The sequence below is a fragment of the Hetaerina americana genome, unplaced genomic scaffold (genome assembly GCF_022747635.1).
Source record: "Hetaerina americana unplaced genomic scaffold, ioHetAmer1.1.p SCAF_19, whole genome shotgun sequence".
NCBI lineage: Eukaryota > Metazoa > Arthropoda > Insecta > Odonata > Calopterygidae > Hetaerina > Hetaerina americana.
In genome coordinates, this window is record NW_027286752.1 from 8,080,258 (window position 1) to 8,098,780 (window position 18,523).

Sequence of the window (18,523 nt, forward strand, 5' to 3'; positions counted from 1 at the left end):
GAGTAAATTACATCTATTGAATTATGCCTCAAGAATCATACAATAAGTTGGGTAATCCTGAGTGGCCAGTAGTCAGTATTGAAAGCAATATTTGACTCAACAACAAGGAGGAACCATGTAAAAAGCACATTTAGACTAATTGGGCAAATCAATCTCCACCACAGGTGCCATGAATAAAGATGCATCCCTCACCTAGCCCTCCATTGGCCTCTGTGAGCGGCATATCTCCCGAATTGTGTGAATTTCTCATTGGCATAGCCATGGACTCAGCCGACATTTCTTCATTTCTCAGATTCATTTGCTGGAACCCCTAAAACAAAAGAAAAATCAAAAATTAAATTGTCAAGAAAGATTTAAACCATGTGGATTTTACATTAATGCTACCCATTATTCAAATAAAATTTTATCATCCTGACATGTGGCAGCAATGTCAGAAGGCCAACAAGAAATGAAACCCTATGGTCCCTAACTCATTCATTAATTTTACACCAGACCTTAAGTTAATGCCACTAGGTAATCTTTTCATTGGTTTTTTCACTCACATCTAGATTAATGATAAGAAATTTTATAATGTCACAAAGAAATAATTCATGAATTTGCCACTTAAAGAGCCCACTCTAAATAAAATATCTGTTGATATTCTCATTCATTATCTCTATATTGGCTAAATCCCAACACCCAGGGTCCTATTAACAATAATGTTACAAACTATAAATTGCCTTTGAACAATTTAACTTGAGTGAATTCAGTTAGGGTACAGCTGTTTTTAATTTCAACTGCTGCACTTAGTATGGAAATAGAAATGTCATGACTAAAACAGGATTCAAGCATTCATCAATCAGATTTTCATATGAAGTATGATTTAGTGCTTTCCTAGCGTATCAGCTTTATGAAGTTTTCTCAGATCTTCCAGGAGGTCAGGCGTTCCACTTTGGTCAACATGGAACCCCTGACCCGGAGGAAGACCTGAGACAACTTCATAAAGATTTTCAGGTCTCTAAATAGTGATACAATTCAAAAACTTACTTGGCTGGTAGTAGGTGGGTTGTTGGAGTAATAAGAACTAAGAATTGGTGCTTTAATCAACTGATGCACCTCACGGTCTAGAAGTTTATCCATGATTCTTGCCAGTTTCTCAGGATCATCTTTATAATGCACCAGCAAACAAATTGCCAGGTCTCCCCTTTAAATGAAACAAAATGAAGAGGCAATTAATAATGTACCCACACTTTAAAAGCAATTTCCAGAGAAAATGAACCAGGACAAAAAGGTTACAAATGAATTACGGTGTAGTCATTGGATTTTCTTAAAAATCTTCGGAGAGAAATAATTATTGGTATGCACTTTAAGAAAAGCAACCAGGGATAATGACTAATAACTTCAGTAAGAATCTCTTGAAATTGACATGGTACATAAAAATTGCCTTTGACAACATTATTTAACAATATTAATACCATGGATCAAAGTTTTGGCAAGGACTCTTCCCAGATGTCTGCAGTTGTGCACCACTACAGAGCTTCATGACATACTCAATGCCAGAAATTTTGAACTCAACACCTCATAATGAGATGTGGATAAACTGACAGTTCATAACTGATTTGCTAACACCAGAAATCTCATTACTTGACTTGTAATAAGCATGCAGATAGTATTGTAGTGGAAGAGGCTGCAATGGGAGAAGATGGGATGAGGGAGGAATGCCTGTCACTGGGACCAATTGGAAGACAGATAACAGGCAACTTGTGTTATTTTGAATTTATATGGCAATTATCCAACTCTTGCACACTAGACACCTTTGGAAGAATCTCATGACATAATAACAAATGACAAAAGAACAAAAATGACAAAAGAACAATTCAAAAGATTCCTAATGAATAATAAGTGACAAGAAGACTCACCTTTGCCTCCTGGTTCCCTCACAGAGGAGGGGGTGGTCTGCCTCGGATATGTTTGCCTTGAGTCCCAATGCCGCAACTGCAGCATCAAAGCCAAGGGACTCATCCGTGGGCAGCCTAGCATTCAGCATGTGCCCATCACGAGCACCACTCCCACTGCCACCTCCAGACCCACCATTACCTGGGGAAAAAACAAAGTCATGAACTGATCACATGCTTTCCTGAAAGAATATCTACCAGCCTGAGAACAGAGACAGATAATGGGGGAAGATGAAGCTGGAAGTTAATGTTCAAGTTGATCTGGCTAATTAAAATGAGAAAGTACACAGAAGGGTCTCATGGGAAAAGAAAATATAGAGAACTATAATGAAAAAGATTTGGAAAAATTCGGGGCCGCAACTTGAAAAAATCACCTCTGGGAAAACTGTAGCATTACTGAAAATATTTGTGAAAGTGACTACCTTTTGAGTTATTATTTTATAGGTACTTGATGGTTTACATTTTTGTTCTCATCTTTTATACTAAAATTGACAAATATGGTAAACAAAGATTAAAATGCTTTGAAATTTTATTAAACATTAAGTTTGTCTAAAATTAATTAATAAAATGTTCTAGGATATGAAAACAGTGAATCTAGGTCAATTCATTATTATTTGTATAATTTAGAAATCCAGAACTATTAAGGTTATGTAGACAAGATACCCTCACTTTTCTCTGAACGTAAAATTATGTTTCTGGAGTATAGGCCGTAGCGAAAGGGTTAATGTCATTAGAACAAGCAATCAACAAGGTTAGGCCCAATGCACAAATGATAATAGCGCATACATTTAAACAGAGTTCATTGTTATGCCTCGGACTAAATGTGTTAATTGTTACAACAAACATGTGGAAGTTAACTGGCAGAAAATAAATGAAAAAATGGAATAGTATCACTAAAATCTCATTCAATATAAACCTCCAAGGACCCATGCAAATGCAACATGTATTTAATTGTAAAGTAAACCTAAGCACACAGGGCACATCACTAGGCAAAGATATTGCAATGCTGGGGGAATGTAATTGGAAAGGGGACCTCAATAAGAGAGTGGATACACATTGCAGGTAACTATCACAACATTTGGCAAGTAATCTGGCACATAATTTACCATTCCGAGGTTTCTTTAGTAAGGAACAACTTCTGCCGGTTCTAGAACAAAAAAGAATGTAACATACCTGTGAGCAACAAGGCATCAGCAATGAAGCCCGTTAGCATGAAGGGAAGAAGGCCTTCTCCTTTGGAGCGCAAAGTTCCATCTCTTAGTTGTTCCGCACGATCCCGAATTATCCTGAGCTCTGAATGCCCAAGGGGGATTCTCTTCAACAGTTGAACCAATTCAGCATCCTGATTTGCTAATTTAACCTGAGAGAAAAAAAGGATACGGGTAACATATCACTTAGTTTGGATGTATAACTGCCTTCCAAATGAGAGAGGATATTCTCTACTTCATGGTCACACAAACATTACAAAACAAAAATGTTCAACTTATGGTCATTTTTCAATAAAACGCATATATCATGTGCAATAACAGATTTTAATTTAGATGGTAGACCTTTTTGATAAAAAATATATTGGCATCCTGTATTAATTGAAATATTATAACAACTTATCAGGAACAGGAATCATAAAAGGTTATTGAATGCATTGCATTTACTGGTTTCCCTTGTCAACAACAGTTTTGTCTGCCATGGCCCTTGTTTATACATGGCCAATGTTTTGAAGATTAGAATAATCAACTTAAATATACACTTAAAATATCAATGAAAAAAATTATCACTGAAAAATGACGTTTTTAAATGCATAGAGAATACTCCTTCTGTATGGGGTGGGAGCAACCGAGATTTAATTTAGTCAGATTATCAAACCTCGGATTTCAGATGTATTTTGACAATTGGATTTTTGTAATACCTTGGAATTATTTCGTATTTTTCATATTTCTGTGATGCAATATGTAATATAAAGTTTGAGATTCTGAAGCACTTCATACTTAAAATTGTATGCAACTTTGAAATTTCTCAGCTGGATTTTATATTCAGGGTATCATTGACATTTCTCCAAATGAGATTCACTGTGAACACAGGTGTTTTGGACAAAATGTAGGGAGGGTAGTAACACTGAACAGCCATGTAGGTAGATCATTATATAAGAGTCCATGTTATAAAAAGTGGACTCTCGCTAGCATGTTTTTCATAGGAACAGGAATTCTGAATGTACTAACCAGCCACTAGGGAACTGCAAACCAGGATTGACTTTCTAAGACAAGTTATAGCTGTTATGTAGGCAGCATAACTTGAGGGTAGCTAATTGAGTGCAATTTGTATTTCATTAATTTTGCGCAAAATTTGTCAGACTATATCAATGAGAATTGCAGAATTAATGAAAATTGCCTGTAAAAACATAAAAAATGATAATTTTGTTGAAAATGAAAAATTTTATAGCAAACATACTATCCTTTGGTAAGTATTGTGCTTTGAAGCAATTAAACAAAACATTTATCAGAGTGGAAGCATTATTTAACAGCTCCAATGCAGAGAGTAACTAACTGTATTCAGTCCAAAAGTGGGATACCCTGAGAACCCATGCATTTCCACAGTGAACAAAATCATCCCCACTTATTCAGAACTTCTGAATCATTGTCAGAAAATATAAGGCCCTTATCTCACCAAATGAGGGAATGTTTCAAGAGGATTGATTCTGTGACTGACTGTGTGACCCGTGATTCTGTTGCCAGAACATGATGCCTAAGATGCAGCACTTCAAATTTCAGCAGTAAACAACGTCCCTCATTGGAAATACTGGCTCATTGCCAGATGATACATGGTCCCCCACTCTACATCACATGCATTATAGGTTTCTATCTCCTCGATGCGGGTGTGTCAAATGCCTCAAAGACATCTCCGTGTTTGGCGCAAGTGTGAAACTCTGCTGAGACAGGGAAAAATTCTTCCGCTGTACCAAGCAGTTATGGGAATGCTCATTAGCAAAAGCTTCCTTTTCATGCAAACTGCATAGACTTTTTACTAATTACTGAGATGGAAAATTACATTAATAGAATCGTTTAAAATGAAAGAAAAAATTAAGGCAGAATTAATATGGCAGTATATAAAGAAGTTAATAAATAAAAAAATTGGACCAATGTGAGAAAAAGTTAATAAAACGTATAAAATGAAGTACAAAAAAAAGAGGATAAAGCATAAAAATAAGAATTATTAAAATTTAATACCATTAATAGCGTCAAGAAAATTTGCTTAGAGTGACATGTCATTTTTGAAAAAATTAATCACCTTCACCCATGGCACTTGAAGGGTTAAGGTAAAGTAACTTGTTACCATTCCTAGCGAACTGGTTAAAACATATAGGAAAACTATTAACACTAATTTCTTGGAAGTCCCATGAACACACAAATGAAATACACACAAATAAAATTGCTAGCCAGTATATAATAATTACAAATAGAACTCTTTTTTTTATAATTACAGTGTTCAAAATAATAGAGAAACTACTTCAATCCAGGCAGATGCCCGGTAAACAATGCCAAATGCAATCGTAGTAGACATTCAGCATTTGCAGAAAATTCTAAGAGGCAACAGAACTTTTTGCATTGATCTGGGCATTTGCATTAAAAAACAACAAAAGATATCAAACTCAAAATATTAAAATATGAAAATTTTAAATGGTTGCCAAAAGAACTACTGTGACTTGCACTGTATTTTATGCATTTCGTATGATGATGTCCCTTCAATTCTCAGAGAGCTTTAAAATTTTCTTATACTGAAATTTGTCCTTTCATACAATACAGTATTCCTCCCTAATTTGATATTACGGCACTTTTTTTGCTTCTATTAATATTGCTTTGAAAAATATTCAATAGATTTAAATCACTTCACCCCCTTGATTGATGTCTTTCAACCATCTTTGAGATAAATTAAAATAAATTATTTTTATGGGTCAGGGTAGAAATGGCCAATGCATTTGCTCTGGAGTATCTTGTAAAATTTCAGTGATATACATTAAATTTCTACGTAAATACACTAAAATGTAATGCATAGAGGGAAGAATGGCAGCTTACTTCAAGAGGTTTTGTGCTTGCAGGTGGACGGGGCAATTCCAGTCCAAAAAGCCCTATCTTAAAAGCTAAATGGTGGTGCTCTGGATATTCTGCCAGGACTTGACATAGAAAAGCACATTTGGACAGTGTGGCTGATGCCAAACAGCTGATTTGATGGGAAGCTGGATTCAGCTGAAAGGAAAGAAAAACAGTATCAGTAAAGCAAGACTTCAGGCATTACAAAAAATTAAGCTAGACATGTGAAGTCTTATCCTTTTCCTTCTATAAACTCATGACTTCCCATTCTATACCATTTCAGTGAACTAATAACTATTGTTAAGGCATTTTCAACCCCCTTTGGTCCTTCCACCCTCCATGGATATAAGCCAAGCCAGTCACTCGCCAAAGGAATGAATGAGATCAGAGCTAACAATCTAAGAAAGAAATACAAACAAATTTACATGGCCAAAAAGGCAGCTCAACAACACCCCTTGCACCACATTCACATAAGGTGCAATCCTTAGTTTGATAGCAGCTGGTGTAGGAAGAAACACAACCACATAACAGCTTCTGGATGCACCGATATTGGGTAAAATATTGTCTCACACCAAGAGAACAGAGGAAATAGTAGTTAATTCTCTAATTCCAACCAAAATAGTCATGATTGACTTAAAGGTTAAGCAACCAATATTAGGAACTGCAATGCACCGGTTTCACATCCCCTCCCAATGACTAGGAACCTCCCTCCAAATATTCACACCACATGGCTTGCACCTCAGTTTCCTGGCTATGTGAGGCACTCGATCCTAGCACCCAGCACATGGTTTCCTAAGTGAAAACAATTAGGTTTTGATCCTATTCCAAGGTGTGCCAGTCATATCTAAATTTGTAGAGCATGGCCAATATATGATAATTGTGCAAATGTTTCTGCTATTTTCTTAAAACATAGATATATGCCTATAACTGCTCATTACATTGTAGTATACATTGCTGTTAGTAATTATTTTTCAGTTGGTTTTTCAGTACTCACCCAGTTACTTTAACTTTGTTAGGCTAAAGGGGTGCATTAATGATGTGGAAAGAAAAAATTCCTGATATGCACCATAATGCAGCTCAATTCAACTCTGATTTAAATCTACTAAAGAACATCCAGCTTTCTTTCGCATGTTTATTTTATACTGATTGAAGGAAAAGAATTGCATACTAAATGTTGCATTTTTATGAACTGGAATGCCACTTCAATGAAAATAGGTCAATTTAAATTTAATTAATCATTCCATTTTTGGTCTCATTAGTAATGGAATTTCATTTATTGTTTTCCAGAATAATTGGATCCTAAATTTATTCTTTGCCAAATTTTCAGTTTTATTTAACAATATGGATAGCTCTTCATAACAATAAATGCAATCAAAACACCAAATTAACATTTGTGAAACCTGATATTTAAGTAAAATCTCACCCACAGATAGGGCTAACTCTCCTCATAATTTTCCCCAAGTTACACTCATAAGTGTTTATTTTATTTACACATATTATGCCCATTGTTTAATGAAAATTGGTTGTTTGTCAGTCAATTGATGACTGAGATGTATTGTAATCCATTCGTTAAATCCTCATCAGAGTATTTATCTGCTGGAATGGTAAACTGATATTAGTAGTGTTTAGATTATATTTTTTCCAGCAGCAGCCTTTTAATAAAATCACTAAATATCACTAACTGACCGTATGTATGATAAAAAATTTTATAGTTGAAAACTGACATTTTTTTTCACAAGTTTTCAATAAAATACTACCTTGATCAAAAGGTTCCCGGAATAACCACCGTATGGCGCTCCCATCGTTCCGATTTGAGTTCTGTTTTTTTTGTTAAATTGGTACATCTGTTGTTGATATTCCCTTTAAGTAAAATAAGTGTACTGAGCTCAGGAAAAAAAATTTATTACACTTTTACATATCTTAAGCTAATATTCCTCAAAATAGGACCCTTGTGAGTCGATACACTTGTTCCAGCGGCGTCCCCATTCCTGGAACGCTCCCGCGAAGGCATCATCGGGAACCTCTCGAAGACACGTCGTCACGGCCTCTTTGACGGCGTCCAAAGTCCCGTATCGCGTTCCTTTCAAACTCCTCTTTATCTTCGGGAACAGAAAGAAGTCCGGTGGTGCCAAGTCCGGGCTGTAGGGCGGCTGCGGCAGCGTTGCCACGCCGTGCTTGGCCAAGAAGTCCGACACGACAAGCGCGGTGTGAGACGGCGCATTGTCGTGATGCAGCCGCCAGATGTTTTTGATCGCTGGCCGGACGCGGGCGACTCGTTTTCGAAGCCTGTCGAGCACTTGGACGTAAAATGCAGCATTTACAGTTTGTCGTTCAGGTACAAATTCGTAGTGGACGACTCCCCTTTTGTCAAAAAAGACAATGAGCATCGCCTTGATCCGAGATTTGCTCATGCGAGCTTTCTTTTGACGGGGTGATGATGGGGTGTGCCACTCCGCACTTTGTCTCTTCGACTCCGGGTCGTACTCAAAGATCCACGTCTCGTCACCCGAAACAACGTTCTCTAAAAAATGTGGATCATTTTTGCAGTGATCCGCAAGTTGTGTCGCGATTTCCAAACGATTGAGTCTTTGATCATCACTGAGCACTTTCGGCACCAACTTTGCACAAATTTTTCGCTTCTGTAATAGGTGCCTAATAATCTCGTGCACTATTGTTTTTGGCACATTACACTGCTCTCCTTTCATCCGAACACTAAGACGACGATCAGAGTTCAGTACATCGCGAACTTTTCGCACATTTTCGTCGGTGAGTGTCGTTGATGGGCGTCCAGGCCGTGGTTCGTCGTCGACCTCTTCTCTGCCCTCCACGAACATCTTGTGCCACCGAAAGATCATGTTTCTGGACATGGCTGACTCCCCGTAAGCCTGGTTAATCATACCGACAGTTTCGGTAGACGATTTCCCAAGCTTTACCGCAAATTTGATGGAATAACGCTGCTCCAAAAACTTCGGCATCGCGTTCCGTGACGTGGGTCGAGCGTGGAGGTTCGCGTTAACAGAGCTCCTCACTACACCACAGCTCAGAGCCGACTGCCTTTTTCAGCGTCGCTTACCCCCCTCCAATCGCAGCCCGTCAGAGCGGTGCTGGGCGCGCCTGGAGCGGCGGGAAAAAATCAGTACACTTATTTTCCGGACGAACCCTGTATGTTCTGCTCATAGAGTAAGAAATTCTGTCTTCTGCCACGTGTGAAATAACTGGCAGTCAGGAGGATTCCGTAAATTAAACTCTTCCACATCAAATAATCTTGAAGATGAAATAAATGAGAAATTCTAATTTATTTCTAAACAGTAATTTGTTTCATCACAAAAGTTTCACTAAGTCTCACTGCACACTGTTTAATTAGATGGCTTTTGAAATCTTTCTAAAAAATGAGAACTCAATTCCAGAACCCCATATATCAGCTGGGGTACCTCACTGATCAATCTTAGGTCCAAATCTATTCTTAATGTGGGTTAATGATTTGTTTTTACTGATTGCCAACTGGCATGCGAAATGCACACTTCTGATGGCACCTGAACATGCATTATATTATACCCGTAACCTTCATGGTTGGAGCCATTTTGTGTTGAGCCAGAACCATATAATGAAGCTGGCCTTGAGAGAGACGCAGGCAACATTGATGGCTTGCCCGTCACCACCCATCAATCAACACTGATATGCTGTATTCACCGCTTAGTCCACACTAAATTAACCTGTTTCATTAAATAGGCGACGATCCAAACATAACACTTGTCAATGCACCTATCATTGACCAATATGTATATGTATTACAATATCTGGACTCGCCGCTGTAATGAGGATCCATTGAGTGCCATCAAAACCAGTAAAATCTTCATTTTAAACAATATCTTTCTCTTCTCTGTCCAACCAAACTTGGAAATTAATGGAACTTATTTGGAATTGGGGTGGTGATAACAAATTGAAACTAAATTAAACTAAAACCCTCATTCTTGACCTGCAGTTCAACCAGAATAGCACATACCACATACTGTTTATCACTTGGTGATGATCTAATAGCTTCCTCTCCTGAACCCGGTCACGAGATTTCATTCCAAAAAGCAAACATAATATTCAAGGAGAGTAGATACTACCCGTGATTAATTAGGGAAGCTATTGAGATCGCAAAAAACCCGGAGAACAATAACAGAGATGAAGGCTACCATCTCCACAACGCGTGGAAGAGAGTTCTCCGGGAACGGACCAATCAGCAAGCAGCCACTAGACGGGAACACCTATATAAGGGTGGCAAAATTCCGAGTCCCTCATCTTTGACCTGAAGACGCCAAATGCAACTTCGGCGAAACTGTTGTCTGAATCAAACAACGACGTGGTGAAACCCGACAATGCAGAGTACTTCAAACCACCGCCGCGAAAACCTACGCAGCCATATGAACCATGTTCAATACCATTGTTTTTCAAATAATCTTTCTTTGGTATTTCACTCGAAGTTTTAAAATTAATTTCCTACAGATAATTCTGTGGGTTGAGGTAGTCCAGTGGGTAGAGCGTTGGACTGCTAACGGGAGGGTCCTGGCAAGGCACTCTTGGCACCTGCAGCTCCACCCAAGCTATAGTGATTTTTCGGGAACCAGATCTTCCTGGGAAACCATAGCTGGCACAGGGAAAGGAACTGGCCCCCCTACCCTGATGTGTGAATTTTCACACCCCGTATAGGGCTTAGTACTGGGTGATCTCTACCATCACCTACTAAACAGACCTTCGGGTTGATTACTGTGTTTACGGTTTTTTTACAGATAATTCTACACGGGTCTCCCAAGGGCAATTTTTTTTGGAATAGGCCATCTACAAAGATAACTTTTAGTTGAAAAAAACAGGTGCCTAACAATAAAAACGAAGAGATCTACATCTTATATTCTACAGAGGTCTTTGATGAAAAAATTGAGGTGCTGTAGGTACTGCGTATTGAGATGGAAGATGGCAGGGAAAATACAAGAAGTGGGCATGGGGGTAAGTAACAAGGGGGAGGTAAGAGCAAGTGACCAGCAGAGGTGCTTGCTATGGGGCCATTCACTTCTTGCATTGCCCACATGGTATCAGACAACACATTCAACCCTTGACTGCAGAGGATCCATTTCCCAGGAAATAATTTGTACACATCAGCTACTCCTTCACTAGGGTTGCCTTAAGGACAGAGAATGAATGCAGGACATCTGCTTTAAGGCTAAGGAAAAAAATCAGGACAATGACACATATGTAAGTATATAATTAATAGTTCCTTTTTGACCTACTACCTTGATCAAAAATTTCCCGGAATTTATTCAGAAAATTAAAAATACAAATTTATTCATCTAAATCTATATTGTCCCCTTCAAAGTAATCCCCATCGACTGCAACACACTTATGCCAGCGCTTGATCCAATCCTCGAAACATTTTTTATATTCGGTTTTCGGTATGTCCATCAGTGCTTCCTGCGATTTTTCCATTACTTCCTCTCGGCTGCTAAAACGCGTTCCCCGTAATGGTTTTTTAACTCGATTGAACAGAAAGAAGTCACAGGGAGCCAAATCAGGTGAATTCGGTGGCTGTTGGATGGTATTTGTTGCATTTTTCGTCAAAAAATTACGAATAATGATAGCACTGTGCGACGGTGCGTTATCATGGTGCAAAATCCACGAGTTTTCTGCCCACATTTCTGGTCTCTTTCGGCGAATTGCTTCACGCAAACGTCTCATAACGCCCAAATAATACTCTTTGTTTACTGTCTGGCCTTCTGGCAAAAATTCATGATGCACTACACCGTTGTAATCCATGAAAACCGTCAGCATTGCCTTCTTTTTTGACTGAAAACGACGTGGTTTTTTTGGTCTCGGCTCATTTGGTGAACGCCATTCACTTGCCTGATGTCTGGATTGCGTGTCGTACTCATAAACCCACGTCTCGTCTCCAGTAATGATCCTTTTGATGAATGTGGGATCGGATTCAGCCTCGCAAATCATGTCTTTTGCGACGTCAACACGGTCTCTTTTTTGCATGAAATTGAGGTCTTTTGGCACCAACTTTGCTGCTACACGACGGAAACCCAAATCATTAACCACAATGTCTTGGGCGGATCCATAGACAATGTTCAAGTCCTCCGCTATTTCTCTGATGGTTAATTTGCGGTTATTGACCAACATTTCTTTTACTTTATCAATTTTTTCACCGACTTTCGATGTCGATGGTCTGCCACTGCGTTCATCATCTTCGATTGACTCACGACCACTTCTGAACCGCTCGTGCCACTGGTAAACGACCGGTTTTTTTAGAGAATCGTTGCCGAAACACTTTTCCAACATTTCCAACGTCCGTGCGCCACTAAATCCGTTTTTTACGCAAAATTTAATACAAGTTCATTGTTGCAAATTTAAATCCATTTCTGAAATTGTAAAAAATCGCCAACACACACAGAGATAGATGTACTCTTGGCTACATAACTTTTGCAAATGTCAAGTTATGACACTAAGATTTAAAGGGAATATCAACAACAGATGTACCAATTTAACAAAAAAAACAGAACTCAAATCGGAACGATGGGAGCGCCACACGGTGGTTATTCCGGGAACTTTTTGATCAAGGTAGTATAATCACTGAAAATCAAGTAGAAGTTGGAAATCCTGCTAGAAGTAGGCCGATGTGAATACAGGAAAGCTTACTAAACATAGAACAAGGGTATGAAAACTTTTTTCCCTGATAGGGTTTATTTAAAGTTATTGCACCTGATTGTACCATTAAATTATATAATAAGTCACATGAGTAACAACCTGGTCAAGGCAAGAAAACAATCATATAGAGTTAAATGGACACATATGTTTCAATATCTATGGTCCCTGCCAAAAATTGAGGGGAGGGGATGACTCTTTTTGAGGCTATCAGATAATCCACCCATCAGAAATAATTGACATATTCCAAGATAATTTTCACAATTGGAACAGAGTTAATCTTGAATGAAAGCAGTTCCACACATCTCCAGTTTACAATGTCCTTCAAATGGCTTTGGCTGAGATTGAATGGATAATTTACTAAGGAATGGCTAGAAGTCATAGAAATATTATTTGATTCAACTGGAACTTTAATCCCGATATCGCAATTGTCAGATGTAATACCTAAGTATATCACCATGAAATTCTCCTTCTGTGTACATTCCCAATGAGGAGGTTTACGCAAAAGAGATGCTCCCTCTTTATGCTCTTTACAGTACTAACTGCTAAGCACCAATACACAAATTGTACCAGATGGCAGTCATGAGGAAGATAAGCACCATTTATATCACTTGCAATAAGAAATAATTACCTCATTAGGATAATACACTAATTAGATGACTATCAGAATATTGACATCAAGTAGAATGACAGCAATTAAATGTGCCAGACCTACCTTCCTTCGCTTGCCCTTGGAAATTGGCTGTGGGAGTTCAACCATTAGATTTGGTGGATTAGCAAGCATTTCATCCGCCAATTTCACACCCAGAGTGCATGCCTCCCAGCCGTGCCCATGTGCATGTAGTCCTTCAGCACGTGCAAAGAGGATCTCCCACGAGTCTTCCACACGACGGAGGTTGGCAAAGATTGTCCCAGGTGAGGCCAAATTTGATAATACACTTGGACTGCCCTGTAAAATAGATTTTAAAGAAGGACCTAATTAGCTAATTGCTATTTTATTTGGATAAAACACATATAGTACATACACAAGGGTAGCAGTATCTGGCAGTTGTTTCAAATACAAATTTCTCAATGGCCATATTAGATCCCATTTGGAAAGCTTAATTTACAATGCCTTTATCTCTGTCCATTGAAATCATGCTAAATTCTTCAATTTGGAAATAGTTCTCCAATTTTTCAGAGGTCACAGTTACTCTTATTTCCTCAAAATTAGAATATATATCAGCAAATGAAAAACATTAGCAATCATATACATCATGACAGTTGAATAACAGTGAAAATAACAATTATCAGTAAAAATGTCTACTTTATCATCTTGGTGACCTCAATGTGTTGAAAACTATCAATAAATGATGTGTATTGCAAGCAGTTAAGACAATTGATGAAGGTCTTGGAGTAGTTCATATTTATCTAAATGTAATACATGCCCCGAATTCCTAAATTGCACCAATTGTGCTTAAACTGTGGCAAAAATCTACCCTGACAAAGAAGACTACTCTTCGTTATATGAAGAACATGAACTTCCACAAAGTTGAGCCAGGAACCATCAAATACATAGACTACTTTTAATAATAATTTCTACATGAGAAGTTGTCATTTAAAATTTTTACTGATAGAATTATATTTACATTTGCTACACCAGCTAGCAAGTATTTACATATTTTGTTGCACTATTTAAATGAGAGGTTTTTTAACATGCAAAACATTTTACAGGTAAAAATGTGGTTTTATAATTTTTTTCCTACATCAAACATTTTTTCACAGGTAGCTTCAGTTAAGAAAATTCGAGGTGTGTATGTTTCATATAATTTAAGGTTTTCCTACAGTGAGGCCTAAAAATGTCAACCTCTGATTCATATTCATTCACTCAAAGTATTCATCCTATTTAATGGTAAGTTTTAGACAGTCCCTAATGACTAATTACTTGAGAGAACTTCCTCTTTCTTTTCCCTACATTATTTTTTTCTTCATTTAACTTCTGTCTACCTTCATGTTGCTCAAAAAGCATACACTTACCCTTCCTCTATCCCACTAACCCAAGGTTCTCTTTCCAATCACTGGATTTATAATATGCTGACTACCTGTGCTCCAGATGATGTGTGGACTACCTTTTAACTATTTGTCATGGGTGACCATACCAAGAGCAAATATCACTACCCCTAATATTACAGCTATGGGTGTCAATGTAACACACAAGTCTTTCCATTAAGTCTCGGTTGCAGTTCATGGTGTGGAATAAGATTATAAGAAGAAATATTAAAATAAATTCGTGGCTATTTCATATGATAACACACATGAAACTGATTTCTGAAATTAATGAAACATTTGTATTTTGCCCAACCAACAAAGGCATGTGACCTCAACACATTAACTGATGTGAAGTTTCCCATCAAACTATTAAAATATCTGGCTAGTTAAGAAACCACTCTATCATCATGGTATGGATTTAGATAGCACTTCACAGGCTAAAAACAATATTATAATTTCATGAATCGAAGAAGCAGTAGTGTAAACAAAGGGATGCAAAGGGTGATGAACAGTGACCAACCTGAGATTTTTGTGATGGCCCCGCCTGGTCGGAGTACAACCTCCTTCCAACTTCCATTCCATGTGGCCCTGCTCCCCTCCCACTCACAGCTTTCGTGTCATAGTAGTAAACGTTGTACTCATCAGAGTTGGAATCGGATGAATTGGAAGAATCAGCAGGCAATGGTCTTTCTGCACCGCCATTTGCTGAAGTAGAAGTGCAACCCTGAGCCAAGCACTGTCTATTCTGTTCACTGAAGGATTCCTGCGACATATCTCGCTGCGAGTCTTCTGCACTCTTTGGGGAAAGAACACAACCATCTTTCGTCTCCCTCAAAACCTGACCTGGAGTTGGTGAACCTTGATCAAAATTTCCACTGCAAGATGCAACAGCCATGGCGGCCACAGAGTCTTCCATGCTACCACAGGGCTCAACCTCAGTGGGTGACTTAGGGGAGGGTCCACTGCTGCTGGCATCACTACTTCCCTGAGAATCTGAATCCACAGCTGTACACACGGCACCTTCCATGTTCGGCAGACCAACTGACAAATCATTTTCACCATCATTCTCACAGAAACCTTCACTACTCACACTGCTACGGTTGCCTTCACCACGATTAGCCAGAGTTGGGCCCAGGGGCAACTTGTGCCGACTGGGACCCCTGAGATGCCTGCTGCTCGATAATGACAAGCCATTGTCCTCCTCTCTGGTTCTTGATGCTCCACCATGGCAGCTGATTTCATAATCAGATAGGCCACCAAAGTTCAAGGATGCAAATGGTCTGGCCATTGGGTTCCCACTGATGATCCCACCCTGTTCGGATGAATGTTGGTGGGAGTTGTGGTGTGGGTTGTGATGGTGGAGCCCAGAGTGATGACCCCCATGATGGTTATGGTTCAGGTGGTGAGGGTTGTGGCTGAAGTGATGGTGTGAGGCAACATTGTACTGGAAGTGGTACCCATTGGGATGCTGATGACTAGAGAGGTGATGAAGAGGTAGTCTACGTTCACAGTTGATCACAGCAGAGGATGCATTGACCTGATTCACTACATGTGGAGTGTAATTGGATTCGGAATTGCCGCCTGAGGTTGTAAGGGGACCATGGCGGAAACAAGCGAACGGGCAATGGTACAAGTGACTCTCTGGAGAATAAGTTATGCCAGGAATTTGGTAATCATCCCATGTGAGGAAGCATGCTTCAATGGCCGGCTTAAAGCCACCAAAAACTTCAACTTCATTCTTGAAACCATTGGCTCCTTTGTTACTTCCTCCAGCTCCACCACTACTTCCCCCCGTGGACCCACGGCTCTTGGTCACCTGGAAAGGATTTGCTTGCAAATAAAACTATCCCCAATACTTTGGTTTTTTACAGAAAAATCAGAGAATCCAGCATTAACATGCAATTAAAGGAACCAATACTATGGAAAGGTAATCATTGGGCCTGTGTTCTTGAATATTCCCAAATGAAAATCTTCTTAAATCATCTGACCTAAAATAAATCTAGTGTAACAGCTGGGCATATTTAAATGTTCTCACCAACAGCATTTTGACAGCATACAATAATGAAACAAGGGAGGCAACATTTTACATGCTAGTGCGCATTTGTTTTTCACAATAATTTTATATTTTCAATGCACAGCGGTTAAAACATATCATAACTACATTTTTAATGTTCCATACTCAAGCTCAGGTGTATCAGTCAGTTCCACCACTGCCAAGAGTGCCAAATGAACGGTCAGTGCCCATGAATACAGCATTTGCCTCCAACATCTCACTGATAGTGGCAATTAAGTTGAATTTGGACTTGTTCACTTTCACTTTACTCAACTTCAGTGTCTTGAGCAAAGTATACGTAAGAACCCCTCCTTATTGATCTTCCCCATTTGTACCCCAATCCATAAATTCCAATTCAGAAATGACACACATCGAATCAAGAGCAACGACGAACTACAGAAATCCATTTCATTTTTTTCAAAGCATTTATCAGGCAATTTTTCAAGATGACTTTATTATAGGAGAATGTCAAGTAATAACAAAGCTGCTTTTCAAACAGCAGAATGTTCACAACATCATCGTTTGGATTAGGGCACCAATTCCTAGCATAGGATATGCAGATATGGAAAGAGGATTACATGAAACAATGGCACTCAGTAAACTGAATTGCACACATGAAAAAGTACCATGGGGCATGGTTTCAAAGGAATGGAATGCACCTGCCAAATTAAAGTCTAGGTGGCAAAGGAAGACCACCACACTTCTTAGACATAGGTCCCTCTTTTTTTTTAACTTTCTTCCAATAAAATGGACCTATCTGCAGTGTTCCGGAGGCTGTCTGAAGTGATGCGCACCATCAGTAGACATCGTATTATATTATGAGGGTAAAGAAAGAAACTTCGCACTTCCACAATAAAGATTTAATATTTCATGATCATAGTTTTAGTCAAAATTAGATTTGGTTGCTTCCAGATCTCATGGGGGTGTTCACTTTCACAACTACGTAGAGTTGATTTTTGCGATTCCAAAATTAAGAGGAAAAAATGGAGTTACCTGTAAAAATGAGAAGGAACGGAGGTATGGGAAGGGGAGTAGGAAGAAAGGAAGCATCCCACCTAGGCCTATACTTACTTCTAGTGGATGGTCATAGAGGGATATGGGAGAGAAGCATTGACGCTCATGGATGGGCAAACGACTGTTGACACTGTTTGATGCAGTTCCGGCATTTATAAAAATGTTATTTCTTAAAGAGCAATGGGTGGCACAATTCATGGGTACAAGAAGAGGAATGATTAAGAAGGCTTTGAGAAAGAGGACGTAAGTCTTGGAATGGAAAAGAAATGCAATAATAATTTCAGAGTGTAAAAATCATTCACCTTGACTTGGATTTGAACTCGAGGCAGCAACTAACACTGAAATTTTTTGGAGTGTAAGAGGATGCTTAGATGGTTTAACTGGCTAAAGCACTTGGCCAGACATCTAGGGATCCAAGTTTGATTTCTGGTCAAGGTGAATGATTTTTACACTCTGAAATTGTTGCATTGTAATGCACATTTAGCAGATGACTCCATTAAAAGTTACTGTCGCAGAATCTCCCGCAATTTCTTGGAATTGTTTTCAGAATGGGAAAGATTTGCAGAAAAAGGAATTGGAGGTTCTATTTCTTGCAAATATATTTCATTATCTTCCCCACAGACCTTCTCTTTCCTGTAACCTTCTTATCCTTCTTGTACCGCATTTCTTGCCCTCCCTTGATCTACAAACCTGTCTGCATGAAATGTCACCCATTTTTCTTTAAGATATAA

At 38.7% G+C, this 18,523-nt stretch overlaps 1 protein-coding gene across 1 annotated transcript in view; it reads right to left on the bottom strand.

Annotated features, from left to right (window-relative positions):
* Positions 1 to 18,523, bottom strand: part of Dora (zinc finger SWIM domain-containing dorado) — a 54,278-nt gene that overhangs the window by 17,246 nt on the left and 18,509 nt on the right. The window contains exons 9-15 of the mRNA XM_071584438.1: positions 15,246 to 16,541; positions 13,413 to 13,646; positions 6,002 to 6,172; positions 3,108 to 3,294; positions 1,899 to 2,076; positions 1,027 to 1,183; positions 193 to 310 (exon numbers count right to left, since the gene is read on the bottom strand). Of these exons, the coding sequence (XP_071440539.1) occupies positions 193 to 310; positions 1,027 to 1,183; positions 1,899 to 2,076; positions 3,108 to 3,294; positions 6,002 to 6,172; positions 13,413 to 13,646; positions 15,246 to 16,541 (2,341 nt within the window). The remainder of the gene's footprint in view (positions 1 to 192; positions 311 to 1,026; positions 1,184 to 1,898; positions 2,077 to 3,107; positions 3,295 to 6,001; positions 6,173 to 13,412; positions 13,647 to 15,245; positions 16,542 to 18,523) is intronic.